Source organism: Lissotriton helveticus, chromosome 1_1, assembly GCF_964261635.1.
Source record: "Lissotriton helveticus chromosome 1_1, aLisHel1.1, whole genome shotgun sequence".
NCBI lineage: Eukaryota > Metazoa > Chordata > Amphibia > Caudata > Salamandridae > Lissotriton > Lissotriton helveticus.
In genome coordinates, this window is record NC_136057.1 from 1626942945 (window position 1) to 1626968383 (window position 25439).

A 25439-nucleotide genomic window follows, 5' to 3' on the forward strand; every position below is an offset into this window, starting at 1 on the left:
ATAGACCATCCTTTTTCCTCTGCCCATTCAGTTTCTACCACAAGCCTATTAAATGCGGCAATGTAGGTAAGGAGATCCCAGTTTCAGGATGAAAAATGTCTTATTCAAGGAAAACGCATGTGCCTTTCTAGTGAACAGTTTTTGCATCTCACTGCAGAAGGTATCAAAATCGTATAGTACCAGATACTTTTTTTCTATTAGTGGAATAGATCACGTTGCTGGGCTACTGTATATATAGGACAGTACAAAAGTGGTTATGGATTGCTCATCTAGGAAGGCTAGTGGTTTACAAAGGAAATGTAACTTACACAGACTCATGAAGACTGCATACTTATTTGGGTCCCCATAGAACCGCTCCAGTAGGGCTATAATCACTCATACATGTTTGCTGCCACCCACCACAGTCAAGTCTATATACTCTCTGTATTGCATGGCTTGAGCTTGATGTATACTCTTGTGCCTTAGAAACCTACCTTTCCACCAGCCTTGTTGCTGGTATTCAGATGGCCTAAAATCGTGCCCCAATGTACATTTCCACTGAGTTCGACATTCAAGCTTGCACTCTCTATCTGTGCCAAGTTGTAGCAATGCATGCAGTATTTTATCTGTGCCTTTTCGCTTTGCATTCTATATTCTGGAATTGCGAAAAATTCATGCTCACTTTGTGTACTTAACTCTCTCTTCTTACTCCTTAAGGGTAATTTGGTCGGGGCACAGAGTTACCTTTGCTGGAACTGGAGGAGAGATGCTGGTGCTGCACAGGACTTGGATTCACTGATGCAGGTAAGTCATAAAACCTCTGGAGGCCTTGCTGCTGCGGGAGTCGGATTGCCTACCAATGTGTAGTTTGAGGCATGGCCTTGCCATCCAAGATAGCCACAGAGACTTCCAAGTCTTGCGTGGTTTTTGTACCATCTTTCGGGTGGTTCCTTCTCAGGGACTAGGAAGAGTGAAAGCATGAGGCCATTGTGAGAGTGGGTGTGTCTGCAATGAGAATGGGCGTGTCTATGGTGTGACTGGATGAGCTTGTGTTGCGCATGTGTCTGGGCGTGATTGTATTGGATGTGCATGTACTGACTGTGTGGTGTAGAGCCCGTGTAATTAAAGTGTGTGTTCTACCTCCTGTCCCCCACCACTCTGGTCCAAAGGAGGCCGTAGATGGCGGAATGTGCTATCAGGCCAGGTGGGACCTGCAAGACCATTGATATTGGTCAGACGCATTGCAAGGTTCACAACCTTTGCTGGAAGCTGACCTTCAGGCAGGAGCCATGTCTGTATTGCAAGAGTCCATTCCGGCAGTGGCCTGTGGGAAATTAGGAACTTGACAGTCCTGCAAGGGGAGAAGCTATAGTGGCAAAAGAAAAAACTAAAGGTCTACATGGAGAACCTCAAGCATCTGAGTCCATCCAGGAGCCATGGGATACCTACAGCCCAGATGGATTAAAAGCAAGGCTCAGACCACAGACTATGACCTGAGTGGTGGAGCTAGAGATCCATTGTGGCACAACCACTTGTGAATCTGCTCCCCACCCCCCACCCCTTTAGGGTGTCTGTCCATCTCATCAGTGACTGGTTATTAGCAAGTGTTGATCACTAATGGGTCTCTCCATAAAGGTCTCAGAGTTGGTAATCTCCTGGGAATGTCATGGTCGGTGCCTTCCCAATACCACAGCTGCTGCCAATCAAACACACAGAGATCAGTTGGGTCCTTAGTCGATCTCTGAATGGTGCATTACCTGGGCAGTGTGTATCAGATCTTCAGTAGTCACAGGAATTGGACACCAAGATTCTCTGCACCCTAAAAATACTCCACTGACTGTGCCTGAGTGAAGAAGAGACTTACACTCCGGAGGGACAAATCACAGGCTAATTCACTGTGGGACCTAGAGTCAAAGTAAATTGATGCAGCTGTATCATAGCCAAGCTGCTACACTGCATTTCATGTGACTGGTAGCTCTGTCCTATCGACAGACATTGATGATTAAAAAATAAATAAAGTAATCCCAATGAGTCCCAAGCCTTTCAAGTTCATCAAACTGCAGCAGTAGAAAAACTATTATTTGTCTCGGGGCCAATGTTCTAAATATTTTAGTGCCCAGACTACTAACAAACTTTTGGAATCGTATTTTAACTCCAGGTAGTGCTGGAATAGTCTGCCTTTTGATTTCTAGCCTATTTTTAAATATTCTCTTTGCTTACCTGTCAATAAAAGTCATATTTGAAACCATAGGAATAGTTGGCAATGAGTTTGAGCGTTCTTTACGGTGTCATGCTGTATCTGAGGTTATCACCACAATCATCTCATACAGAAAGCTTTGACTGCAGGACCTCACCGAAATTGAAAAGTTAAATGTGCAAACAGAGTAATTTAGATAATTCAATGGACATGCGCTAGTAGTGGCGGACCTCGGGAACCAGTTGTAAATTTGAGGTTCCTTACACTAGTCACTGCTCTAGCAATGCAAAGAAAAATCTTTACAGAAATGTCGACTGTTAAGGCCCTCACAAGTACCAGGTAAATCAAAAGCAAAAAGATCCAGATGCAACAAACATTTGTTTAACCAGATTTATTTGTGGTACTTCAAGACAAACAGTGCATTATGGAGCTTTATTGTGGCAGGTTTACAAAATTACAACCAGTCCATACTTAAAAACATTCCCTCCCAAATGCGTAATAAAAAGTCATTTAACACTTATGAACATGTTAGTTTAACAATTTTGCAACCAGTACAAAAATGTCACCAGACAAACCCATTTAAAGCCACTCAGATAATTTAGAAGCTTAAAAAATATCGATTTCTCATATTTAAAAACATTTTGATCCACCTTGTCTTGCACGAACATTTATTTTTTCTTTGTTCAACCAAATTTGATTTTCCACCTATCCCACCATAGTATTTAACTTGATAAGACACAACGTATGGCACAGTGTTACTTAGGACAGGTACATTATATGAAGAAAAGTGCGGTAAAAAAAACATCCAGCTAACTATGAATTTAATATCGGCTTATTAAATGGAAATTGCTGCGTGAAACTTGGTATTGCACATTCACATTAAAATAACAGTTGTGACTGCACCTTAGAAGATTATTTGAGTTGGGGGCAGATGTGTTGTTTACAAGATGGAAAATCAAATATTGGTATGGATAAGCAATGTCGTGGCCGCACTTGAAGCATATTCTCTAGGAATAATATTGTTGTCCATTTAGAAAATCCCATTTATGTAACATGTTTAAGTTTTTATCTAAAACATATCTGATTCTGTAGACATAAAAATGGAGCACACCCAACAGACACTAAAATCTCTAATATAGAAATTAGTCTACTTATTCACCTTCGATGCAATTTTTTAAATATTGGTAGCTCTGAAGGTCAGAAGAGGATTCTTTTGGGGACTGTGAGCCATGTCTGTCATTATAACGCACCACCTCAAACACACTGATGTGGCGGCTAAAGGGCATCACCCAGTTGATTAAAACGTTCTATGGCCTCGGAGTTGGAAAGCAGCAATAACATTTTTTAATAGAAGTGTTTGTGCGGCAATGTCGATTTTAAAAAGACTTAAAAAGCAACACATGGAAAATGTAAAAAATATGATCTACTTAAAAAAATTATTTCCAAGATAAATATTTCTATGGGTTACCAACGCAATTAACATTTTGTACCACAACATGAATTTATGTGCTCCAGCAGGCAGCAAAATAGAAGTACATAGGATATTAAGGACAGAATGTAAGGATGCCCTCGCTTCAATTTTTATTGGCTACCTCAAGTGATATAAGTGGGAAAAGATGACAACCAGGCAGAGTGAGAAATAAAATTAGTAGAGTGCACACCACAAACGTTATAGCCTCTTCTCAACCTTCCTTGACATGCCACGGAGAACTCAGTGTGTTACAGATTTATACTTTCCCGATAAGGTGCACCATTTTCTCACCAAATTTAATACATGTATGGTTACAATATTTTAAGCAGAGCTCCTCTTTAGGGATTTTTTTGTTTCAGAGCATTAATGGAAAATAGTCTCAATGTTCAATTTGAGGAAAAACATGGTATTCTGATAAGCTCTTTGAATTCTTCTGATGTACAAACTGCCTAAAATAAAATACTACTCTAGTAATACGTTTTAAATGTATCTAGAGTATGCATTTAAAAATTAACAAAAAGTTACAGAACAGACATGGCCTCCAGCTAATCCAATCCCTAAATACAGAAAACTCACTGAGGGTTTCATATACAGAGATTTCACATACATATACACACACACATACACACAAATGTTCAATGTTCATGTGTATATGATCTTTTTATATGTTTTAGTATTAACAGCATCAGGCTAGGTTATAAAATGTAGAAAACTCTTTGAATTCACTCGATATAAAAGCTGATAGAATTAATGTTTGGTTTGGATAGAAAGTATCGTGTGAACAGTAAAAAATTTGAAAAATATGTATTAAAGAGAGAACTTTTTTTGGCTTGGGCTCCGCCTAAACCCTAGACATAAAAACATGTTTATGTACATAACAGATTGTTAAAAAGTTGGTATAGGAAAATGACACCTTGATAAGTATTCGTTTGCCAAATAACAGTTAAGACAATAGCATCCTCTGAGGTTTATTTGAAGGAACCTGTTGAGAAGGAAATAGAAAAAAGTATGTTACATACATTAACTTTTTATAGGATATCTTAGTATCGGTAAAGCAGTACTATATACTTACGAGTAGCTCTTTTAACAAGTGAAATATCCTACCAAGAGGCACAGAATTTACAATAGTGTGCATGACGATGCTTATTTTGGAACACTGACATAGGTCAATGGTGCAGAAGAGTGACTGGCATACTCAGTCTGAGAAAGAAGAATTAAGAAAGGAAAGCTAAACTAAGAGGATAGAAGAACGAAAAGTAGAGAAAGTGAAAGCTGGGCAGTCCAATATGTATTTAGGAGGAATGTATGTGATTATCCCGCTGTATTTCTCCCCTCAGGGAATCACAACGCCGCGTTGTGATTCCACATACCATTACTCCACAAGTCGGAACAACGACTTGCGGAGGAGGGGTGCTGGATGTTGGAATAGTATAATTTACTATTCCAACTCCAGTCTGTGCGGACAATGGGGATGGTGTTGGATTTTAAATCCAACACCGTCCCCCCCCGCAAGTTGTTGTTCCAACTTGCGGAGTAATGGTATGCGGAATCACAACGCGGTCGTTGTAACGACCGCGTTGTGATTCCCTGCGGGGAGAAAGATTTGTGGTAAACGTTTTTCTTTGATTAAGAGAGACTCGTATAATTTTTATAATCCATAGCACAGCTTTCATAGGGTTCTGGTTGGGACAGTGTTCCTGAGATCAGTGAGGTCTGTCCAAATAACTGTTCCCTTTCTCCAACACCAGCCCCATTGGTGACTTAGTTAATATTTTCATTGACATACCGCTCTGGAGAAACATCCCAGGAGGTTGTCAAAACGGGCTAGGTCCTATGTAAGTAAATGGTATCTTGAAGTAGGGACAAAAGTCCCCATTCATAGCAGTCAAAATCATCTGGTCAGGCGTCTGCTCCATCACCTTTAGAGAAGGAGAAGGCGAACTCCACCATCTTCAACCCATACCGAGCCTGTAGGATCCAAACCATCCAGAGTCTGTAGGGATGGTTTGAAGATGGTGTGCTTTAGAGAGATAAGGAGACAATAGGCCTTGTTCCCCCCCCCCCTCCACACGCGAGGAGCTGGTTCTGATAAATAGAGGAGGACATTTTCATTTTAATACAGTTTCGCTACCCTTTTAGCCCTTACAGTTCTGGCAATTTCTGGGTGAGGTCATGATTGGTACTAAGCCCTACAATACCATGTCCTGATCGACCAGTAGATCAACTGAGTAATTTGCTTGTTTATTTGAAGGAAATGGTGAGGACGCTTAGTACATTAGATACAGTATTTCTGAGGCACTGGTTTCAACACTCATTCGTCTTTTTAACCTTTCTTGCAGGAAGTAGCGGAATCCTTCCCCTGCTCTTTAGGATTAGGGCTCTTTAATGCACTAACTGCCTCTTCACTCCTCTGGAAATAGCTCTTGGTCACAAAGGCATGTAGGGTAAGCATGGTCTGTTTGCTACAGCTATACAGACAAAGCCCACATGAACCTAGGTTTGTGAGCATTTTTTATCTCTGCAATCAAGTACTCTCCTGCCTAGACTAATCCATTGGTGTTTACCATGGACCTTCTCAACGCATGATGCATAAACTACAGAGAATACGATATGCTCCTGCAAAACAACTTCTTAAACTTTAATATACAGTGTTATATTACACCTGCCTTTAAGCCCCCTGTGGCAAGTTAGTTTGCTTTCAAAGTAATATGCATTGCACATTGTGCCAATAAAAAGAATAGAGATCAGCTAGGTTAAGGATAATGTTACTTACCCTGTAAGCATCTGTTCTTGGCATGTAGAGCTGTATATTCACATGCTTTGTATACTCCTGCCATCTAGTGTTGGGTCCGGATGTTTGCAAGTTTTTTTTCTTCAAGAGGTAGGGGGACTCCTCCTTTCAGTGATTGTGCGCATGGGCATCAACACCATTGTTAGATTGTTTTCCCGCAGACGGTGAGAATGGAGTTAGTGAGTAAAGAATAGAAATGTCCATGCGTATGTAAATAGAGTAAGAGAGAGAACTGCAACAGGTATAGGTATCCGGGGAGGAAGGTGGGCGCATGTGAATCTACAGCTCTACATATCAAGAACAGATGCTTACTGGGTAAGTAACATTACCTGTTCGAGGCATGTGAGCAGTAGATCACATGCTTTGCATAGACTATACAGCAGTATACTCCCAAAGTGGTGGCTAACCTGTAGCTGTTGCAGTTGTCTAAAAGAGTGTTCCAAGTACTACCTGGCTCACATTAGCTTGTTGTCTTGCTAACACATCCACACAATAGTGCTTGGTGAATGTGTGTGGTGTAGACCATGTTGCAGCCTTACAAATGTCAACTATGGGGATGTTTCCTAAGAAAGCCAAAGTACTATTTTGCAAGTGGAATGCGCTCTAGGGGGTATTGTTAAGGTTCTCTTTGCTTCTGCATAACATGTTTGAATGCATTTAACAATCCATCTGGCAATACCAGACTTGGATATGGGATTGCCCTTGTGAGGTGGAGCAAAAGCCACAAGAAGTTGTTTAATTTTACAAAATGGCTTTGTTCTTTCTATGCAATATAAATGGGCTCTTCGAACATCTAAGGTGTGTAGAGCTCGTTCTGTCATTGAATCTGATTGAGGAAAGAATACAGGTAACTCAACCGATTGATTGATGTGAAAGGCAGAAACTACCTTAGGTAGAAACTTTGGGTTAGTACGAAGAATCACTTTGTCTCTGTGAAGTTGGAAAAAAGGTTCTTCTATGGTTAGTGCCTGTAGTTCACCCACTCTCCTCAGTCAAGTAATTGCAATGAGGAAAGCAATTTACCAGGATAGAAATTGCAGTTCACATTTATGCATGGGTTGAAAAGGTGGGCTCATTAATCATGTGCGGACTATGTTAAGATTCCACACTGGGGCAGGTGGAAGTCTTGGTGCGATAACTCTTAAGTCCTTCCATAAAACCTTTGATTACTGGCACTCTAAAGCAGAGCTTTCCAAACTGTGTCCTGACACATTACTGTGTCACCTGCCATGTGTCGGTGTGTCGCAGGACGACGCATTGACGCGGTCTACTCATCACTCAGGACGGTACTGTTCATGTCAGTGACGCAGTACCTGTTCCTGCAGAAGGCGGAAAGGAGGAGCATCGCACTGCCGTTCAACTGCGGGCCCAGCGGTGAGTATAATATTGCGGCGTGAATGTCTGGGGATGGAGCCGCTAGATAGAAGAATTAGAAAAGGCTTTTCAGTGACGCTCATTACCCTGATGCGTATGCCAGGGAAATGCTGGCCATGAAAAAAACTTCCGAAGACAGGATACAGGTGAGTTCAGGGAATTTTGTTAGACAATCTTACACAAATGCGTTCCCACACGCTTTCTTGCTGCGCAAAATTAATTTGTCAGGACACACAAAATCGGAGCACAAAAACACAGATCTTGCTAGGCTCAAAGCAAAACAGACTACTATTCACAAAACTGCTCAAGGAGGGAATCAGTTTTAACAACGAACATCCAATCCTTATGGCATTTTAGCCAATAAGAAATAGGAGCGCGCAGAGCCCGAAGACCAAAAAATCCTGGGGTCAATCCGGACATCGTTCGGATTAAGAATTCAAGCATTTTGCAAAATGAATAATCCAGGAAGTGCAATATGGCTCTCCTGCAATCACCGCCATAAAGTTTACAATCCAAGTGGAATCCGCAGAGACGCAGGCTCGATAACCAGTTGGCGTTTAAAACCACACTGTTTGGGGATAAAAACACTGCTTTAGCGAAGTTGCCTGCAAATTGTAATCCTAGGAGACTTGTCAAATCTCTCTTCACATGAGCAAATACATATGATAACTTGTCTGAATCCTGGCAGGTTCACAAAGTCATTTGTCCTTTTGAGTACAAAACAAACATCTTACTTAAGTGCCAACAGACTCTAGGGCAGAGGTGTTCAAACTGTGGGGCGCACCCACCTGGGGCGCGCCCCTTGGTGGTCCGTGGCTACATTCTCATCTGAGGATTGCTTTCCATCAAGAGATTAGATTTCATTCCATTGTTTAGACTGTAAGGGAGTATGTGCCAAAAAACTATATTTCCAATGTTTGGCCATATGGATTCCCACTAGCAAACTTCACATTTGGGAAAGAGAAGAAAGAGGCATTTGTAGTTGTTACATAGAAGAAGGTGCTCTTAGACATTACAATCAACGACAAAACCACAAAGGGTGGCTTCACAATTTGAGAAGCCACTTCTGTCGAGGAAGGAACTCTTGTGCATCTACTGCAGGGATGTCCTTAATAATAAACTTTCAGAGTACTGTGGTCATGAGTGGCATTCATGCTGAATATATAAAAATCCAGAGTTGAGAGCAGTGAATTTTACAAATATTTAAAGATGCAACAGCTAAGTTTTTCAACAGTTGTAAATGTGACCAATATCCTCTTTATTGTGCACCACAGTAATGAATTGAATATCATGTAATTTTTGCCCAGTTCATTCACAAATGCTCTGGTAGAGTCACATCATGTAGGTTCCTTAGGGTAGTTTTAAACGTATTAACAGAAAGCCATTGAGTGTATCCTCTGACCTTTCTGATTTTTGGGGGGAGATGCCAGAAAAATAATTCTTCACATTTGTCATTAGTACTTAAACTGGCTTTTAGTTGCTGCGTTCTTGTAAAAAACACACAAACTTTCAAAAACGCAGTCACACACACACATACTGACACGTGCCGGCATTCACAACTTAACAAAAAGTCACAATTGGTGATGCGTTCACATATCACACAATGACAGACACACAAAAGCACAAATTTCAATTGCACATACAAAACGTTTATATTTACAAAAACACACATCATTAGGCACACTCATTTGCATACACACAATCAGACCCATACCCCGATATACAAACACACGAGCACACACCAACAGACAGCAGCAACTGAGAGCGCACAGTCAACCATGTTCGAGACATCCAGTGTTATTATGAACGCGCCATCTGCTCTTCTCCAGTGCTTAAGTTGTAAAAAAAAAAAAAAAAAGAAATACGTGCCAGGCCCTCTTCAGGAGGCTATCACAACATGATTCACCCATTGCCCCTGTGAAACCGGGTCTGGTGGCTCAGTAGACTCGTGCATCCACTGTGGGGGCCTGTGTTTGACCTCATGGTCACAGATTCTAACCCCCGGCTGGTCCACTCAGCCATTCATTCATCTGTGGTCGGTAAAATGAGTACCATTGGGTTGGGTAACATTAAACATCTGTAATTCAGCACCTTGAGACACACGGGTGATAAGTGCGCTTTACAAATACACGTGTTATGCTATGTTTTATGTTATGTCAGAGCTGCCAATGATACTACCTTCACAACTACAAACCATCACACACCTATATGTGTGACAATTCAAACTATTCAAGGCCCCAAAGCTATAAGAATTGCTCTTCCTTTCTTGCAGCCAGCAAAGCCAACGAAGAGCTGGTCGTCCACTCGACAGTCTTTAGTCCTGTCCAAGTAGAAAGACACCGCCCTCTTGGGGTCAAGACGGTGTAACCGCTCCTCCTCCTTGGAAGGGTGAGGGGGAGGATAAAAGGTAGGAAGGGTAATGGACTGACCAAGGTGGAAAGGAGTAACCACCTTAGGCAGAAAAGCAGCCCTGGTCCTAAGAACCATTCGATCAGCATGAATGGTCAGGAATGGGGGCTTGGAACTAAGAGCTTGAAGCTCACTTACCCTCCTTGCCGAGGTGATTGCAATGAGAAAAACCGTTTTCAAAGTCAGAAGCCTCATGGGACACTTGTGAAGAGGCTCAAAGGGAGCACCCATTAAAAATGTCAAAACTAGGTTCAAATCCCACTGAGGCACAACAAAGGGTGTAGGAGGGAACCTATTAGTAAGGCCCTTCAAAAACCTTAAAACAATGGGAGACTTAAAAAGAGAAGGCTGGTCAGGCAAACAGATAAACGCCGACAGCGCAGAAAGATAACCCTTCACCGTGGCAACAGCAAGCCCCTGCTGGGCCAGAGAAAGGGCAAACTGGAGCACATCAGATAAATGGGACCTCAAAGGGTCTATAGATTTCTCCCTGCACCAAACAACAAATTTAGACCACCTATAAGAATAGATGGACTTAGTGGAGTCACGCCTGGCTGACAAAATGACATCCACCACATCGTGAGGGAGAGAAAAAGAAATCAGATTGCCCCGCTCAATCTCCAGGCATGAAGGTGTAAGGTCTGGAGGTGGGGGTGTAGAACCTGCCCCTCCATCTGAGAGAGGAGATCTGCCCTGTGAGGGAGACGGAGCGGCGGGTGAGAGGAGAGGTGGAGAAGGTCTGAATACCACACCCTTCTCGGCCAATCAGGGGCGATCAATATGACTTGGGCCCGGTCTTGGCGAATCTTCCTCAGAACCCGAGGAATCAAGGGTATGGGAGGAAACGCGTAAAGGAGTTGATTTCCCCAACTTAACTGAAACGCGTCCCCCAAGGCTCCTTGCATCGGAAACTGGAGACTGCAGAAAGACGGGCAGTGAGCATTCTCGCGAGTGGCGAACAGGTCCACCCGAGGAGTCCCCCACATCTGGTAGATGTCGTGAACCACCTCCGGGTGAAGCCTCCACTCGTGGTCGGCAGAGAACTGCCGACTGAGACTGTCTGCACGAACGTTCAACACTCCGGCCAGATGATTTGCCATCAGACAAATCTGATGGTCCTGAACCCAGGACCAGAGACGCAGAGCCTCTCTGCAGAGACACTGCGACCCCACTCCTCCCTGCTTGTTGACATACCACATCGCGGTCGTGTTGTCCGTCAGGACTTGAACCGACTGACCGCGAAGGGAAGGGAGGAAGGCCTTGAGCGCCAAACGTATCGCCCGCAATTCCAGAAGGTTGATGTGAAGCAACCTTTCCTCTGGAGACCAAAGACCTTTGACCTCCAGATCCCCCAGATGAGCACCCCACCCCAGGGTGGATGCATCCGATATCACTGTGGCCACCGATGGAGGCAGTTGGAAAGGCTTTCCTTGAGACAGATTGCCTTCCACGCCCCACCAAGATAGATCCGCCGCAGCTTCTCTGGAGATCCTCACTGACTCCCTGAGATCTCCATTGTGTTGATACCACTGCCTGCGGAGGCACCACTGGAGTGCCCTCATGTGCCAGCGTGCATGGTTGACCAACAGAATGCATGAAGCCATCAGACCGAGCAGGCGAAGAACCTTCAAGACTGGAACGACCGCTCCATTGAAAAATAAAGGAATCATCTCCTGTATGTCGCGAATCCTTTGAGGAGGAGGGAATGCCCGACATACAGTAGTGTCCAGTACCGCACCTATGAACAGGTTGCGCTGTGAGGGCACCAGGTGAGACTTGGGTACATTTATCGAAAAACCCAACCTGTGCAACAACTGAGTTGTCTCCTGCAGATGATGGAGCACCTTCTCTGGCGACCCTGCTTTGATCAGCCAGTCGTCTAGATACGGAAACACGTGAATCCCCGATCTTCTGAGATGAGCTGCCACCACTGCCATCACCTTGGTGAAGACTCGAGGTGCAGTAGTAAGGCCAAACGGAAGGACCACAAACTGGTAGTGCTGTGACCCAACCGTGAAACGGAGATACTTTCTGTGCGACTTCAAGATGGGAATATGAAAATACGCATCCTGCAAGTCGATCGACACCATCCAATCCTCTTCCAACAGCGCTTGAAGAACCTGTGCAAGAGTGAGCATTTTGAACTTTTCCTGCTTCAGGTAAAGGTTCAAAATCCTGAGGTCCAGGATTGGCCGAAGTCTGCCATCTTTTTTGGGGATCAGGAAATACCGGGAGTAGCACCCCTGACTCCTTTCCTGCTCTGGAACCACCTCTATCGCACCCTTTCGGAACAGTGCCAGGACTTCTTCCTGCAGGAGAAGCAGGTGGTCCTCCGAACAATAACCCTGGCAAGGAGGGTAATTGGGAGGGAATTCCTGGAAAGGAAGAGCATACCCATTCTCTACAAGATTGAGAACCCAAAGATCCGATGTTATAAATTCCCAATCTTGTAGAAAATGAGTAAGCCGACCCCCCACCGGGCCCACATGATCCGGAATGGCGGATCTAGGGCTGCTTTGCTGCGTTGGCCGGGGGTTGGGAAGGAGAGGAGGAGGAGGAGGAGGAAGCTTGACGACCTCTAGGACGGGATCTTTGTCTGCCTCTGTACGACTTGTACAGAGTATTCTGCTGCTGAGGCTGCTGCTGGGATGATCTATAAGATCGAAAGGAAGATCGGCCAAATCCCCTGAAGCGTCTTCCGGTAGTACCCCTGGACTGAAGGCCCAAAGATTTTGCAGTGGCCCTACTGTCCTTAAAACGCTCCAAGGCAGTATCAGCTTTCTTTCCAAACAGACCTGATCCATCGAAAGGCAAGTCCATTAACGCAGACTGGACATCAGCAGAAAACTCTGAAGATTTGAGCCAAGCAGCTCTCCTAGTAGCCACAGAGGAACCCATGACTCTTGCCACAGAGTCTGCGGTGTCCAGACCACTCTGGATGACCTGTCTCGCAGCTGCTTGGGTGTCCGAGACTACTTCTTGAAAATCCTTCCTGTCCTCCTCAGGAATCTTTGGAATAATCTGTTTGACAGAGTCCATTAAAGCATGGATATATCTCCCCATCAGACACGTAGCATTGGTAGATTTTAATGCCATACTGGCTGACGAGAAAACCTTTTTTGCACTTTGGTCCTGTTTCCTGGATTCCTTGTCTCCAGGAACCTGTGGAAACGCTCCAGCAGATTTCTTAGAGCAGGCAGCCTGCACTACCAAACTCTCAGGAAGAGGATGCGTTGTTAAAAATGCAGGATCCTCCGGTGCAGCTCTATACCTCCTCGCCACCGTTCTAGAAACCGCAGGAGCAGATAAGGTTTTTTTCCAGACTTCATAGATAGGTTCAGACAATGCCTCGTTGAAGGGCAACATAGGTTCGATCACAGATGAGGGAGAATGAAGCACCTCAGTTAAAATATTAGGCTTATAATCAGCCGTAGGTAAAGTAATGTTTAGCAAACTCGCTGCCTTCTTAATGACAGTGTGGTAAGGCACCACATCCTTAGATGGAACATTTGATACAGAAGCTAACTCCCATTCAGGCGATAGCTCAAGCCCACTGGCCTCGCACAAGTCTTCAAAGGGATCCTCAGAATCCTGCAACTCCCCTTCTTCAGTATCAGAATACCCATATTTCTCCTCTTCTAGAAGTCTCTGGGCCTTCCTCCGAGACCTTTCTTTCCCAACCGAAGTCAAAGGATTCGGAACCGACTCCGACGGGGTCGGTGCCGGCGTCGAACCCGAAGTCGGACGAGGTCTCTCGACACGAGGTCGGACAGAATCTTGCCTCGGAGTCGCGGGTATCGGCGTCGATGGGATCGGCGTCGATGGAGCCGGCGTCGTGCGCTTCGGCGTCGACGACACAGGTGGTGTCGGAAAATTCCAATGCGGTGGTAGAGCCGGCATAAAAGGCATGAAGGGTGCAGGGGCATAAGCCTGTGGAACCCCTAAATTAAAGGCCATAGGACCCGTGGGACCAACAGGTGCACCAGACGGGAACATTGCCCTTGAATATACACCAAACATGGCGTTCAGGAACTGGGTAGGATCCTGACCTGGAGTCGGAAACTCAGGATATGGACCTCTTGGTTGTTCCTGGGGAGGCGGAGTCGATACGACGTCGACCTCTTCTTCGGGCGCCGGAACCGGAGTCGACGAACCATCAGGTGCCGGAACTTCGGCTCCACCAGCCCCCTGCTCCTCACCTTCATCCTCCTGACCAGAAGGATTGGTTGGCATCGGAGAATGGACCTGTTCTTGAGGTTCGGGAGAATCCGGATGCGAAGCCTCTTCGTGTTCAGACTCCGAAACCTCCACTTCTTTACCCATGAGTTTGACCTGGGACTTCGGTCTTGAGCCAGAGTCCTTCCCAGAGCGATGACGTGACTCATGGGTCCTCTTCCTGTGCTTCTTCCTCGATGACTTCGAAGCGTGAGCCGAGGATGACTCCGAGTGCGACCTCGAACGAGACCTCGACCGGCGAGATCGAGATTTCGATGACTTCTTGGCTTTCTTGCTCTTGAGTTTCGCCACGAGGAGCTTTGTCTCCCTCTCTCTCAAGGCCTTCGGAGTCATCTTCTTGCAGCAGGAACAGTCCTCGACATCATGGTCGGAGCTCAAACACCAGACACAACATTCATGAGGGTCGGTGATTGACATGGTCTTGCCACATTCACCGCAGGCTTTAAACCCAGTCTTCTTCGACGACATTCCGAAGAGAATGAACAAAGACACAAATATAAGGAAATAGTAACAAAGTTACTGTAAGCTACTGCACGATCCCTGAAAACCGTTAGCGTCGACGACGCGGAAAAAAGGGAACTGATGTCATCACGCCGGCGTGGGCCTGTTATAGGCGCCGGTGACGTCAGCGGGGTCGCGTGCGATGCCGTGCCTCTGTGACGTCCCGATCCACGTCGGCGCGAAGCTACAAAAGAATTTCCGAATGTTGCTGACGCAAGGGGGATATTCACAAGGTGAGGAATCCACACGGCAGATGTATCTATCAGAATCCCTATGCTTAAGGGTATGCTAAGACGTGTGGATGACATTTTTATTGATCCTGTTTGGGCACGTATCCTCTCCCCCAGGATAGACAAAAAATATATATCTGCACCATCAGATCCAGCTTACATCAGGGGACAGTTACCCTTAGATTTTTTGGTAGTTTATAATGCACTTAAAAAAGCCAATTCCCAAATGTCAGGAGGTGCTCCATCTCCAGACAAAGAGTCTAAGTTGATACACGCCTCTGGGAAAAGAGTAGCCTCCAAAGCTGCAAATTGTTGGCACATTTCCAATACCCAAACACTTTTAGCCAGGTACGATAAGGTGCATTGGGATGAAATGGAGCAGTTGCTCCAATTTCTGCCTGATGAGCACAAATCCAAAGCTCAAGACCCGGTGCGAGAGAGAGATCTCATCTCTAACAACTCCATCAGGTGCGCTTTAGATGCCGCTGACACTGTGGCTAGAGCCGTCAACACCAACTTTCTCTTAAGAAGGCATGCCTGGTTATGAATTTCACGGTTTAAACCAGAGGTTCAAGTTTCTATTCTTAATACGCCATTTGACAAGCAACACCTCTTTGGCCCTGTAGTAGACAGAACCTTAGAAAAGATGAAAAAGGACAAAGAGGTGGCAAAATCTATGGGAGCCCTTCAGTCGCCCTCTGGCCGTGGTTCCTTTCGGCGCTCCTATCGTGGAGGGTCCAAGTATACCTCCTCAGATACTGCCTCTACCACGTACAAAGGCAACAATTAGCCCTCTGCTTCAAAGGGTTTCTACAGAGGCAACAATGGCAAGGGTAGAGGTAGAGGTTCAAACACTTGCGCCTCTCCCTCCAATATCAACCAGTGACTTGCCTAAACTCCCCCTGACCATTTAACACCTGTCGGGGCGTCTTTCACAATTCCTACCCGTCTGGCAATCAATAACTACAGAAAAATGGGTACTGGAAATGATCTGTTCTGGTTATTGCCTGGAGTTTACTAACAATCCTCCAAACATTCCTCCACGTTCACACAAACCGTCACCAGACCACTTATACCTCCTCAACCAAGAGGTTCAGTCTCTCCTTTTGAAAGGAGCTATAGAGCCCGTAACCCTAAAATACCATGGGTCAGGCGTATACTTCCTCTACTTTCTCATACCCAAAAAGGATGGTTCTCTCAGACCTATCTTGGACCTCAGAGAATTGAATCTTTAAACACAATCAGACCATTTTCACATGGTAACGCTTCAACAAGTGCTCCCACTCTTACAACAGGGCGACTTTCTGTCTACTCTAGACTTCAAGGACGCGTACTTCCACATTCCAATACATCCCGCTCATCACAAATTTCTCAGATTTGTGGTAGCGGGGCATCATTACCAGTTGAAAGTACTGCCGTTTGGAGTCGCCACTGCTCCCAGAGTCTTTATAAAGTGTCTGGCAGTAGTCGCTGCTCACCTAAGAAGGCAACACATTCATGTCTTCTCCTACTTGGACGACTGGCTCATCAAAGCCAGTACGTATCCAAAGTGTCTCCAGCGCACACATAGACCAATGCAGTTACTGCACCAATGGGGCTTCACATTCAATGTGTTGAAATCCCATTTTCAACCTTCCAACACTCAAAACTATCTATGAGCCACTTTAGATACTCAAATAGCTCTAGCCTTCTCCAGTGCAGCCAGAATTCACAATATTCAGCCTCTAGTTCTCCAGTTTCAGCCCACTCATTCACTACCAGCTCGAGTGTATATGCTGCTACTGGGAATTATGGTTTCTTTCATCATGATTGTTCCCCATGCCCGGCTTTACATGCGTCCACTTCAGGAATGCTTAGCAAGTCAGTGGAACAAATCACAGGGTATTTTAACCAATCTAGTGTCCGTAAATGGCCGTACTCATCACTCTCTGCAGTGGTGGAACCCACAAAATGTATCAAAAGGAAGGCCCTTCATAGACCAAGTTCCACAGACCATGCTAACCGCAGACACGTCCCTCTCTGGTTTGGTTCATATCCAGCATCACACAGTGCAAGGCCTGTGGAGTCAACAGTAAAAAACTCTCCACATAAATCATCTAGAGTTGCTACCAGTGTTTATAGCACTCAAAGCATTTCAGACTCACCTGCTCGGCAAAGCTGTCCTAGTTCATACCGACAACATGACTGCTATGTATTACATGCAAAAACAGGGGGGACACACACTCTCCAACTGTCACACCTGGCTCAAGACATTTGGAAGTGGGCCAATCACCACAAAATTCACCTCCTAGCAGAACACCTCCCAGGAGTAAACATCAGATTGCCGATCTTCTCAGCAGACAGACAGCAAATCCATGAATGGGAACTCCACCCTCAAGCTCTCCTCCCATACTTTCAAAGGTGAGGATTTCCTCAAATAGATCTTTTTGCCACACACCAAAATGCAAAATGCCCAAACTTCGCCTCCAGGTATCCACATCCCCTCTCCAAAGAAAATGCACTATGAATTAACTGGTCAGGGATATTTGCCTACGCTTTTCCGCCTTTCCCACTCATTCCATTAGTGGTTTATAAACTCAGGCAAACATCCCTCACACTGATCCTAGTAGCTCCCACATGGGCCCGTCAACCTTGGTTCACAACCATGTTGGAGCTGTCACTAGTGCCACATCAAAAACTACACCACAAATCCAGCCTCCTCACACAGAGCCATGGAGAAATCAGACACGCAGATCCCAAACAACTCAACCTCGCGAATCAGAGTTTGGTTATCTAAATCCCCCACCAGACTGTATGAACATCAGAGAGGCCTGAAGGCCTACCACAAGAGCCCGTTATGCAGCTAAATGGAAACGTTTGTTATCCATTGCAATATTAACATCAATCCTCTTGATGCTTCTTTACAAAGTATCATTTGCTATCTGTTAAACTTGCAGCAGTCACAGTTATCTTACACTTCTATCTGCCTACATCTCACTGCAATAGCTACGAATCTACAAAATAGGCAACGCTTATCTCTCTTTAGAGCAGTGCTTCCAAAACTTTTCATGTTGTGACACACTTTTTACACATGCATCAGCGCATGACACAGTAATTCAGTTTTTACTAGCAAACCGGAAATTAAATTAGCTGCATATAAGAGATAATGTCAAATACATGCCATAGAAAATGTAAATAACAAAATGTATAGGGGTGCAACATATCTCCCGAAAAAATTACTAATACCTCCCATACAAGCAATTCTTATAGCTTTGGGGCCTTGAATAGTTTGAATTGTCACACATATAGGTGTGTGATGGTTTGTAGTTGTGAAGGTAGTATCATTGGCAGCACTGATATAACATAAAACATAGCATAACACATGTATTTGTAAAGCGCACTTATCACCCATGTGTCTCAAGGTGCTGAATAACAGATGTTTAATGTTACCCAACGGTACTCATTTTACCGACCTCAGATGAATGAATGGCTGAGTGGACCAGCCGGGGGTTAGAACCTGTGACCATGAGGTCAAACACAGGCCCCTACTGTGGATGCACTAGTCTACTGAGCCACCAGACCCGGTTTCACAGGGGCAATGGGTGGATCAGGTTGTGATAGCCTCCTGAAGAGGGCCTGGCACGTATTTCTTTTCTTCTTCTTTTTTTTACAACTTAAGCACTGGAGAAGTGCAGATGGCGCGTTCATAATAACACGATTTCTCGAACATGGTTGACTGTGCGCTCTCAGTTGCTGGTGTCTGTTGGTGTGTGCTCGTGTGTTTGTATATCGGAGAATGGGTCTGATTGTGTGTATGCAAATGAGTGTGCCTTCTGATGTGTGTTTTTGTAAATATGAACGTTTTGTATGTGCAAGTGAAATTTGTGCTTTTGTGTGTCTGTCATTGTGTGATATGTGAACGTATCACCAATTGTGTGACTTTGTGTTCAGTTGTGAATGCCGGCACGTGTCAGTATGTGTGTGTGACTGCGTTTTTGAAAGTTTGTGTGTTTTTTTACAAGAACGCAGCAACTAAAAGCCAGTTTAAGTACTAATGACAAATGTGAAGAATTCTTTTTCTGGCAACTCCCCCAAAAAAATCAGAAAGGTCTGAAGATACACTCAATGGCTTTCTGTTAATACGTTTAAAACTACCCTAAGGAACCTACATGATGTGACTCTACCAGAGCATTTGTGAATAAACTGGGTAAAAAATTACATGATATTCAATTCATTACTGTGGTGCACAATAAAGAGGATATTGGTCACATTTACAACTGTCTCAAAACGTAGCTGTTGCATCTTTAAATATTTGTAAGATTCACTGCTCTGAACTCTGGATTTTTATATATTCAGCATGAATGCCACTCATGACCACAGTACTCTGAAAGTTTACTATTAAGGACATCCCTGCAGTAGATCCACAAGAGTTCCTTCCTCAACAGCAGTGGCTTCTCAAAGTGTGAAGCCACCCTTTGTGGTTTTGTCATGGATTGTGATGTCTAAGAGCACCTTCTTCTATGGAACAACTACAAATGCCTCTTTCTTCTCTTTCCCAAATGTGAAGTTTGCTAGTGGGAATCCATATGGCCAAAAAGGGGAACTATCGTTTTTTGGCACATACTCCCTTACAGTCTGAACCATGGAATGAAATCTAATCTCTTGATGGAAAGCAATCCTCAGACGAGAATGTAGCCATGGATCACCAAGGGGCGAGCCCCCAGGTGGGTGCGCCCCACAGTTTAAACACCTCTGCCCTAGAGTCTGTTGGCACTTAAGTACGATGTTTGTTTTGTACTCAAAAGGACAAATGACTTTGTAAACCTGCCAGGATTCAGACAAGTTATCATGTATATTTGCACATGTGAAGAGAGATTTGACAAGTCTCCTAGGAGTACAGTTTGCAGGCAACTTCGCTAAAGCAGTGTTTTTATCCCCAAACAGTGTGGTTATAAACGCCAACTGGTTATCGAGCCTGCGTCTCTGCGGATTCTACTCGGATTGTAAACTTCATAGTGGTGTTTGCAGGGGAGCCATATCGCACTTCCTGGATTATTCATTTTGCAAAATGATTGAATTCTTTTCCGAACGAGGTCCTGATTGACCCCAGGACTTTTTGGTCTTCGGGTTCTGCGCGCTTCTATTTCTTATTGGCTAAAATGTATAAGGATTGGATGTCCATTGTTAAAACTGATTCCCTCCTTGAGCAGTTTTGTGGACAGTAGTCTGTTTTGCTTTGAGCCTAGCAAGACCTGTATTTTTGTGCTCCGATTTTGTGTGTCCTGACAAATTAATTATGCGCAGCAAGAACGCGTGTGGGAACGCATTTGTGTAAAATTGTCTAACAAAATTCCCTGAACTCACCTGAATCCTGTCTTCCGGAAGTTGTTTTCATGGCCAGCATTTCCCTGGCATACGCATCAGGGTAATGAGCATCACTGAAAGCCTTTTCTAATTCTTCTATCTAGCAGCTCCATCCCCAGACATTCACGCCGCAATATTATACTCACCGCGGGGCCCGCAGTAGAACGGCAGTGCGATGCTCCTCCTTTTCGCCTTCTGCAGGAACAGATACTGCGTCACTGACATGAACAGTACCGTCCTGAGTGATGAGTAGACCGCGTCTATGCGTCATCCTGCGACACACCCACACATGGCAGGCGACACAGTAATGTGTCACGACACAGTTTGGAAAGCTCTGTTCTAGGGATTACTTTAGTTAATTTGACCCCATGGTAATTAGCAGCTCTGCTTAATAATTCTATATAGCCTACAATGTTGTCTGGTGGAGAAGGCTTAGTAGGGTAAAGATCAGGATCATTACCTGTGGGAAAATTAGTGTTGTAATGTCTCCATGGGTCTGTAGGTGTTGGATCATTGTCCCCAGCCCCATCATCCTGATCATCAGGTGTATATGGTGGTGGTGAGTAAGCAGGTGAAATTAACAATGATTGTGACTCAGGGGAAGGAGGTGATGGAGGAGAAGGAGGAGGAGAAGGGTTAGTAACCACATGTTTCCTTTTTAAAGGAATGTGGTAAGCTTCTTCAGGTTCAGATTTGCATTTGAGTGGCAATTTGCTTGCAATAGGTCCAGTTTTTGGACAAATGTATAGTTCTTTCTGTTTCGGAACATTGAAACGGTACTCATTTGATGGACTCAGCGCATCTGTTGGTTTCGGTGCCTGTGTATTGGATGCCGAGGATTTTGGATTCAAAGAAGTTTTCGTCATCGAAGGAAGTAGGGCTGAGACGGATTTAGAGTTCGACCCCAAAGATTTTGGCTCAGAGCTTGAACAACTCATTTCTGAGCTGGAAGGTTTTGATGTATGTTTCGGTGCAGAGCTGAAAAATGTTCTCAGTGCAGACTGTGGTCCGAACGCAGGGGTGGGACCGGAGCCTTTTTCTTTAGCGGAGTTGGACTTTGGGGCAAGGGAGGATTGGTACTCACGATGAGCTGCCCTTGCAGGATGTCTTCGTCCACATCGGAGCCGGTGATGGAGATTGGCTCTTGTTCTTCCTCGGCTCCCATGGCATTGCTGGTCTCTTGTTCAGAATCTTCTCCAAAGTGGCCTGGAATGGAACTAGTGTGTTGGCTCTGCATGTTGCGACGCAGAGCCAGACGTTCGGAAAGCATCTTCTTCGATTGGAAATACTCACACACGTTGCAGTCCTGTTTGTTGTGCTCCGGAGATAAGAACAAGTTGCAGACTTTGTGCGAGTCGTGTGCAGGAACTTCGCGTGGCACAGAGGACAGAATTTGAATGGAGTCCATTCCATTGACTGGGAGGCGGATCAGCGCGGGTAGTCCCAACAGCCTTCCACAAGCTACCCGATCAAAAGAGGGATTTTGTAGTAAATACGATACACTGAGCATGGAAATACGCGACCGAAAACAATACCGTCAAGGGTAAGTGGATTGTGCACCGAGTGGAATCCGAGAAACAGTGTTGAACCGGAGCGCAGCAATTCACGTCTGAACACAATGGCGGGAACAAACAATCTAACAATGGAGTCGATGCCCATGCACACCATCATTGAAAGGAGGAGTCACCTGCCTCGTGACTGGAAAGACTTCTTCGAAGAAAAACAACTTGCAAACATCCAGACCCAACACTAGATGGCAGGAGTATGCAAAGCATGGGATCTACAGCTCACATGTGTTTCTTCTGCACTCTCTTCAAGACTCAGGCTTATGGAGAGTGATGACCTTGCACTGTCTAGAGCAGGTCTCCAAATCTCACCCAATAGTTACTATCCAAGGGAAACCATTACCAACACTGTTTCAGCCATGCACTGCAAAGGGCCACAGGATACTGATGCACATGGGAGCATATATGGAAATGCTACTTACCAGTATGCACAGCTTAGCCTACTGCAGCTTGCTGCTTAGCTTGCACATCAACACAATAGTGTTTAGTGAAGGTGTGTGTTGTAGACCATGTTGCTGCCTTGCAGATGTCTTCTAGGGCAGTGGTTCCCAAACTTTTGACTCCTGAGGACCCCCATTGAGTCACCACTGGAAGCCGGGGACCCCCAAGCAATTTGTATGAGTTAAATTTCAAACATTAAAACAGTAATTCGAAAAAAATACACATGTGTGCACACAAAACAAATACTCAAAGTACTAAGGATTTTGGGTCAGATGTACGACCATTTCATTTAGCGCCTCGCAATTTGCGACACATTGCGAGTGGTAAATTGCGAGTCGCTAAATTAAATGTACAACAGTGTGTTTAACACTGTTTGGGATTCCCAATGGGGTCGCAAATTGCGAGGTTCATTAATATTAATGAGCCTCTCGCAATTTACTAGCCCATTGGGAATGCCAGCCCTCCCAGCGATGGTGGCCTGCTGGGCTCTGCAGGCCACCATGTCTCGGACTGCTTTTAAATAAATCAGTTTAAAAAAAAAATGCAGCCTGTTTACCATGCATTTAAAAAAAAAAAAAAATGAAACGTTTTCGTTTCATTTTCTAAGGGCAGGTAGAGGTCCCTGGGACCACTGCCTGACCTTAAAAAATAATTGTGCATGCATTTGCAAAGGGGAAGGGGTCCCCTGGGGACCCCTTCCCATTTGCGAATGCATTCCCATCTACTTGAAGTAGGTGGTAATTGTGACTGTTTTACGACTGCAAAACATTTGTACATGGTTTTGAGACTCGCTATTTGGAAGGGAATGCCCCTTCCAAATAGCAAGTTGCAAAACCTATTTAGAGAGTCGCAAACAAATTGCGACTCGTGAAATAGGCTATGTACATGGCCCAATAGGTTTTTGCATGCGCAAACGGGTTCGCGAACCCGTTCGCGCATATAAAAACAGATCGTACATCTGGCCCTTAGTATTTTATATTGAAGTAATAGCCCCTCTGTCACATGTATTTAATTTGTTTTGTAGCATCTCTCATACCATTGTAGGATGTCAGAGCACTTTACATCACACACATATAGAGACATTGAATCATACATGTAAATCAGTGTGTATATAAAATGTTTAAAGAGTGCTTGGTCTGGAAAAACACAAACTCAGGATTCAGAGCATAACACAGTGGCTAGCATTGACTTTAACATTAAAAATGTATTTCCACCCAAATATATCTTTTTAGCAGCATCAGGACAATGAATAACTGGGACAAAATATAAGTTACAAGCAGCTCTTGGATGACAGTTTATAGGTCCCTCTGCTAGATTACGATTGTCACTGATGAAGTGCACAGTAACAAAAGAATCTCTGTGACAAAAGCAGTAACCAGGAACCTAGGCACATAAAATGCTGCTTTTTAAGATGCATGTTACACGTTCTTTGCAGTAGGCACATTAACCCTCTGTGCTTCATTAGTTGAATCAAAGCTGCCACTGAACAAAACTCTCCTGCTCTCCGGCAGGTACATTAATCACTGGCATTCTCTTGACACTTTTATTGTTGCTGGAAAGCAGCTAATTATACAAGAAATGTTTCTGTGCTTTTAAAACTGTTGCCTACGACCCCCCTGGGAATGGGTCACGGACCCCTGGGGGTCCGCGGACCACAGTTTGGGAAACACTGTTCTAGGGGAATGTTCCCTAAGAAAGCCATGGAGGCTCTTAGTTTGCGTGTGGAGTGCGCCCTAGGAGGAACTGTTGATGTACGTTTTGCTTTGTGATAGCATATTTGTATACATTTTACAATCCACCTTGCAATTCCAGCTTTAGAGATGGGGTTGCCTTTATGTGGTGGAGAAAAAGCTACAAACAATTGCTTTGTTTTGTGAAAGGATTTGGTCCTATCTATATAATAGAGGAGAGCTCTTTTACCGTCTAGTGTGTGTAGAGCTCTTTCTGCTACAGAGTCTGGGTTTTGGAAAAACACTGGTAACTCTACAGATTGGTTTAAATGAAATGGATTAATTACTTTTGGAAGGAATTTGGGATTTGTCCTGAAAACCACTTTATTACGGTGTAATTGTAAAAATGGTTCTTGTATAGTGAAAGCTTGAATCTCACTTACTCTCCTAAGAGGTAATAGCTACTCGAAAAGCTGTTTTCCTTGTGAGGAATTGTAGTTCACATTTGTGTAGAGGTTCAAAAGGTGGTCCCATGAGCCTTGTAAGAACAATGTTTAGGTTCCACACTGGAGAGGGTGGTAACCTGGGAGGAATGATTCTTTTTAATCCTTCCATAATTGCTTTAATAGCAGGCACTCTAAATAGAGACAGATGTTGTCTATTTTGTAAGTATGCTGCAATTGCTTCCAGATGTAGGCGTTTAGATGAATATGCCAAGTTATATCTTTGTAAATGTAGAAAGTAACAAATGATATTTTGGATGGAAGCATCTAGGGGATCAATTTGGTTATTGTTGCAGTAAATGACAAATCTTTTCCATTTAGCAGCATAGCAAGCTCTAGTAGTAGGTCTCCTAGCTTCCTTAATGATATTCATACAGTCTGGTGGTAGGTTAAGCTAACCAAAGTCTAAGACCTCAGGAGCCAGATCGCCAGATTTAGTTGACTTGGGTCTGGATGTCTGATGTCTCCATGGTTCTGCATTAGCAGGGATAGTGTCAGACGTAGCTTTTGGTGTGGAACTAGGGATAGTTCTAGCAGAGTTGTATACCACGGTTGGCGTGCCCATGTGGGAGCTACTAAAATCAGTTTGAGGGACTGTTGTAGTAGCTCTCGCACTATTAGTGGTATTAGTGGTAGTGGCGGAAAAGCGTACGCAAATCTGCCTGACCAGTTCATCCATATCGCATTGCCCTTGGACAGCGGGTGTGGAAACCTGGCGGCGAAGGTTGG

General features: G+C 44.5%; 1 protein-coding gene across 2 annotated transcripts in view; it reads right to left on the reverse strand.

Annotated features, from left to right (window-relative positions):
- Positions 1 to 2552: 2552 nt before the first annotated feature.
- The window catches only part of LOC144829387 (uncharacterized), an 815409-nt gene continuing 792522 nt past the window's right edge, over positions 2553 to 25439 (reverse strand). For both annotated transcript variants that reach the window (XM_078688502.1, XM_078688493.1), the window contains one exon: positions 2553 to 4629. In XM_078688502.1, the coding sequence (XP_078544628.1) occupies positions 4616 to 4629 (14 nt within the window). In that variant the 3' untranslated portion in view covers positions 2553 to 4615. The remainder of the gene's footprint in view (positions 4630 to 25439) is intronic.